We start from the raw sequence: 6,240 nt of genomic DNA on the forward strand, positions 1-6,240 counted from the left end.
GAACCCGCCACCTTAGGTGTATGTGGCTGGCGCCTTAGCCGGTTGAGCTATAGGCGCCGAGCCAATAAAATAAATTTTAAAAAAAAAGAAGAAGAAAGAAAGAAAGAAAGCTGCAACCCCGAGGTATACAGCAATGCTGCAACAATATGAATGAATCCACAAGTACCCGGCCAAGAGGCCACAGCTCTGAGGTTTGGTCAAAGCACTGGAAGCTCGCCAGGCACCGTAACTCATGCCTATAATCCTAGGATTCTGGAAGGATTGCCTGAGTTCGAGACCAGGCTGAGGAAGAGCAACACCCTGTCTTTAAAAAAAACAGCCAAGTATTATGGTGGCTGTCTGTGGTCCCAGCTACTTGGAAGGCTGAGACAAAGAGAATTGTTTAACCCCAAGAGTCTGAGGTTGCTATGAGCTATGATTCCATGACAATCAACCCCAAGGTGACTAACAGAGACCTTTGCCCCCCCCCACCCCCCTCAAAATAAAATTAAGATGTCCTTCTATGAAGGTGAAGGCTTGGGGGGAGGGGGGAGCATTGGAAGCCATCATAGTTACTGTCCTTGATGGTATGCCAACTTCAACTTGTCCTTCCCAGGTGAGGAAGAAATGAACCAACCTAATTTAAACTTTTTAAATAGACACTTATTTTGAAAATACAAGAAATTATTTTGCACAAGTTTTTATTTTTGTTTTCTCAAAGACAGATTTTCACTCTGTCACCCAGGGTAGAGAGTAATGCTATCACCACACCTCACTGCAGCCACAAACTCCTGGACTCAAGCAATCAACTGTCCTGCCTCAACCTCCCTAGTAGCTAGGTCTAAAGGCACATGGCACCACTCCTGGATAATTTTTCTATTTTTTTGCAGAAAAAAGGGGGTCCCTCTATTGCCCAGGTTGGTCTTAAATTCCTGGCCTCAAGCAATCCTCCCCCTTCTGCCTCCCAAGTGCTGAGATGACAGATGTTAGCCACCATGCCCAACCCATCTCCCAGTTTTAAAACAAAATAGTAATAAAATATCCACTATACCTTATTATAACGATCATGTGGGACAGATTGTAAAACAATAGGTTCCATTGTAGAAACATTGGCAAACTGTACCTCTGGAATATATAGGGCACAAACCACATGAGCCCAACCTAAAAATAAACAAATAAAAATAATGTCATTTTTGTCAGTTTTATCAAAAATAAAATCATTAACTCTCTAAAGAGATCCCTTAAATCTTTATTTGAGGAATTAACACAGACATTAACAAATCATCACTACTTATTTCCATTGGATGAGAACTGTCAAACCACTATTGACAAAGCATTCCTAATCATTTCTCCAGCTTTTATTCACCGTAATATATTAACAAATAAAGAGAAATATTTATGAATTTGTATGCTGGCACTGACCCTTCTTACAAGGGCAGATTATTCAGATCGACACTACTTCGGAGAACCACTGTAAAAAGTTTTAAAATGTTTACTACTTAAACATTATAATACTTTAATAATGAATGTAAATGTCAACACTAAATTCTTAATTTTGTGTCAAAAATATTATTTTCAACATCAGTATTAACATTATCTTACTACTTTAATTTCAACTGAGAATATTTTAATTAATTGATATTAAATGTTTAATTGATACTAATGTTTCTTTTAATTAAGAACTACTAAACGTGAGAGAAAAGACAGAAGTCCTGGGTTCAGCTTTTGGTCACTTTTGGTCAAGGAACATTTGCCTATTTCAGAGAAAGAAACAGTAAGAATGAAAACCACCTTTTGTCATACTCTGGAGGCTGGTAGTACAAGGATGTACATCTCCGAGGAACCAAAGGAGAAAGGAAGCTAGTAAACCCTCACTCACCCTCTTTCAGGTATGACAGTGAAGGCCTACAAGCCAGGAGGCGTAAACTAAAAGTACTTAGGCCCTCAAAGAGACTGCACCTGGGCTCTGACCATCTCAAACTCTAAAATTTAACAAAGGTAGTCTTAAATTAGAAACCCAAGGCACCAGGCAGATGCAAATATATCTCCTCTCCGGAAGAAAATAATACGATATTGGCTACAAATAATTTCTACATACAATTTGTTACTTAAAATTTCAAGCACATAGGTATCAAACACATGAGAAACAAGACAATGTAAACAAAAATGAGCAAAAACAAGAAAATCAAAACATCAGTATTTTGGACTTATCAAATACAGATTTTGAAGTAATTGCTCATTATGATCAAATATATACAAGAAAAAAATTTTAAATTCCTGCAAAGAACTGGAAACTATACTAATAAATAAAAATTCTAGGCATACAAACTTAGAAATTAAATCAATAGGTGGGATTAACAATGGTTTAAGACAATGGATAAAAAAGAAAATTAGTGGGCAACAAAATAAATCAGAAGAAAATATCCAGAAGGTCAGCATAAAACACAAAAATATAAAATACAAAAAGGGGGGCAGGTGATATGAAAAATATCTTGGGCAGGCCTAACGCACACATGTAACCAAAGCTCAGAGAAATATGAGAGAGAAAACGGCACAAGAGCATTATTTGAAATAATACCCAAAAACTTTCCAGAACAAAGACAGACAGAAAGCCATAGCCTGAAGAATCACTATAAATTAAAGGAATAAATACAAATAAACACCAAGGCACATTAGCAAAATATTGGAAAACTAAAGAAAAGAAATAAAAATCTTGGCTGAGGCAGCTACTGTAACTCAGTGGGTAGGATGCCGACCATATACACCCAGGCTGGCAGGTTCAAACCCAGCCCAGGACAGCTAAACAACAATAACAACTGCAACAAAGAGAAAATAGCTGGGCATTGTGGCGGGTGTCTAGAGTACCAGCTACTTGGGAGGCTGAGGCAAGAGAACTGCTTAAGCCCAAGAATTTGAAGTAGCTGTGAGCTGTGACACCAAAGCACTCTACTGAGGGCAACATAGTGAGACTCTGTCTCCAAAAAAAAAAAATCTTGCCCAGCACCCAGTAGCTCATGCCTATAATCCTAGCACTCTGGGAAGCTGAGGCAGTTGGAGTTCAAGACCAGCCTAAGCAAAAGAGAGGCCCCCTCCGTACCCCCTATCTGTCTCTACTAAAAAATAGGAAAAATTAAGCTGGTGCTGTGTCAAGGGCCTATAGTCCCAGCTACTCAGGAGGCTGAGGCAAGAAGACTGTTTGAGCACAACAGTTTGAGGTTGCTGTGAATTATGATGCAAAAGCACTCCACCCAGGGTACAGAGTAAGACTCTATCTCAAAAAATTAAAAATAACATAACGGAACAGAAAAAAGGAAAGGTAAGAGATTTCCACGTTGGTCCAAAGCAGAATAACAAGGATCAAATTTAACCTGCTGCATGAAACAATTCATATATCTGACGGACAAAATACTTAACACGATGATTTATGAGACACTTAATGTCAGGTAACAAAGGACAGCAAGCATAAAAAGACAAGAAATAAATGAAGTGAGACCTAAGGTTTGCCCCAGCTCACTGTCTTGAGAGTTCTTCTGGGCAACAGCATGGCAAACTCCCAGAGTCTGGGAGGTGTAACTAAGAATACAGTGAGACCAACGCAGCAAAAACTGGCTTTAGAAAGTACTGAAAGAAAGAGCTCTTCAAAGAAAAAGAACCATAAGGGTATGCAGAGGCTATACTGTGTGCTAATTCAGCAGAGTACAGTGGCTGTGCCTGAGAAAATAACCTGAGGTCAGGGAAAGATCCATTCAAATGGATTAGATGGAACAGCAGCCAGCAGGCCCAAAGAGCCAGAAACAGTCCCGTTTCCAAAAGCCAGACTGAAAAAACTCAAAGTTTACAGGGTAAACCACTCAGGAAGGTCTTGCTTCAGCAGAATAATTACCCTTAGAAGAAACACTGTTCTAGAGCCACCTAACAAACCATAAAAGCAGGACTTGAAAGAGTCAAATTGTTTCCAAAGACCCTAACTATTTCAGAACAAAATTCAAGATTTATGGGCATGCAAGACTATCTAGATGTGTGACAGCAACATTGGTGGTGTAGGCAGCTACAAGGGCACATCCCACCAACAGAAACATTTAAAAAAGTCAACCAGGAGCCAATTTTATCAGAACTCTGGAAAAGAGTAAGTACACAAAAGGTTACTGCAACTGAGCAAAGCCCAAGTTAAGGAAAAGACAACCTAAAAATGGTGGAAAATCTTTGGACATTTTACTTGCCCTTGACCCATGTTTGCCTTGGATTTGTAGAGTCCATTGCTGACCTTTGGTCCCTGATTTCAGAAGAAGGAGAGCAGACTTTTAAGCCACTTTGAAACAAAGAAACACAATTCTTTGCAAATAAAAATGGCTACTGAAGGACTGACTGATGCTGTATGCTTGTCTTCTTTCCTTTAAAAACAGCTCAAAACTCACTAAGGACGGAAATGCGCTCTCAAAATCAGTACAAGCGAAACAACCCACAAACATGTTAGGCAAGAAGATTACTGGGTAAGCACAGAAGAGGATGCCAATAGTCCCAGAAGAAAAACTGGGGAGAATTTAGTACATTTAAAAGGACTTGAGTGTGCTAAGAAATGTAGAGCCATAGGCATGCTCCTGGAAGGACTTATCTTCAAAAAAGAACAGAGGAGATACTAAATCTTAATCTGTAGTTAGTCTCTATGTATACTAAGGCAGAATTGAAAAGTAACTGATTAACAATTGAAGGAATGCCTGGCACACAGCCTATCTGTAAACACTGGGATAGGGTTTTGTTGGGTTTTTTTTTCCTTTTTCTCTATCACTATTTGGCACCTGGTATCCAAGGAAATCTTTATTAAAACATGAGCTGAAGACAAAACAAAGATACAGAGAATTCAGACACATGACAAATACACACTTTACAAAAAACTGCTAAGAAGTCACTAAAAATAATAAACAGCTTTGCACATAGTAAGCAACAAAATTAAACCCTAGGAGAGAGGAGAATCTGACTTCCAAAGTTACCACACTGTAATATTAAACATGTCCATGAGTTTGAGGAAGTTAGGGAGCATATCCCCCCAAAAAAGCAGGCATATTCATAGGAAAAATTAGCAGAAACTGTTCCGACAGAAGAAAAGACATTGATTTTCTAGGCAGAAATCTTAAGGACACAATTATGCTTACAAATATGCACACAGCAGAACTTCCAGAAGAAGCAAAAAAGTAAGTAGAGAGATGACTTGAAATAATGGCCTAAAACTTTGAAAATTAACAGGCTAATCACCAGGAAAATACACAAAAGGATCCACACTGACATAATGATCAACGTTAACGCTAAGAAAAAAGAGAAAATTTCGAAAACATTAAAAAAGAAGCTATTTGTCACATACATGGAAAACTCAGTAAGATAACATATTTCTCACCAAATACATACAAATCATTAGGGAGTGTGATGTTTTTAAACTTCTATTATCTGAACACTCTGTATCTAACAAGACTATCCTTCAAATGTGGAAAAAGTAAGACACTCCCAGAGAAACCCAAGCCAAGAGAATTTGTTGCAGGTAGACCTACCCTATAAGAAATAAGAAAATTCCTACAGGCTAAAATGAAAAGACATTAGACAGCAACTCAAAGCCATACAAAAAAATAACTCCAGGAAGATAACTATGTAAGTAAAAACAGAAGCCAGTATTATAGTATTTTTAATTTATACCTCTCCTTTTCAGATAATAGGTTTCCTTTGTTCAGAAACTTAAAAATATCATACAGTGTGAATCCTACTTACATGATTTAGAAGACGAATTTAAAAAATTACTATAGACCTATGTTCATGGGTACACAATATACAGGGGCACATAAAAATTACAAATTTTGAGGGAAAAACATGAAGAAGAATAGCATGATAGAAGTGAAGATTTTATATACTAAGCTAAATCAATATTGATTCAAACAAGGTTATTAACAAACATAAGGTGTTGACTGTAATCCTCATGAAAACCACAAACAAAATATCTGAAAGATATACACAAAAGGGGAGGCGCCCGTAGCTCAATGAGTAGGGCACCGGCCACATATACCAAGGTTGGCGGGTTTGAATCCGGCCTGGGCCAGCTAAAACAACATTGACTGGCTCAGGCCTGTGGCTCAAGTGGCTAGGGCACCGGCTGCATGCACCTAAGGTGGCGGGTTAGAATCCAACCCAGGGGCTTGGCGCCTATAGCTCAACCGGCTAAGGCACCAGCCACGTACACCTAAGGTGGCGGGTTCGAATCCCCAGCCTGGACCCGTCAAA

The 6,240-nt window shown here is 38.7% G+C and overlaps 1 protein-coding gene across 14 annotated transcripts in view; it reads right to left on the reverse strand.

Moving 5' to 3' along the window:
* Positions 1-6,240, reverse strand: part of MLLT10 (MLLT10, histone lysine methyltransferase DOT1L cofactor) — a 204,559-nt gene that overhangs the window by 119,844 nt on the left and 78,475 nt on the right. For all 14 annotated transcript variants that reach the window (XM_023511344.1, XM_012803354.2, XM_023511343.1 and 11 more), the window contains one exon: positions 1,031-1,140. In XM_023511344.1, the coding sequence (XP_023367112.1) occupies positions 1,031-1,140 (110 nt within the window). The remainder of the gene's footprint in view (positions 1-1,030; positions 1,141-6,240) is intronic.

This window comes from Otolemur garnettii, unplaced genomic scaffold, assembly GCF_000181295.1.
Source record: "Otolemur garnettii isolate 467f Iridium unplaced genomic scaffold, OtoGar3 scaffold00019, whole genome shotgun sequence".
Lineage (NCBI taxonomy): Eukaryota > Metazoa > Chordata > Mammalia > Primates > Galagidae > Otolemur > Otolemur garnettii.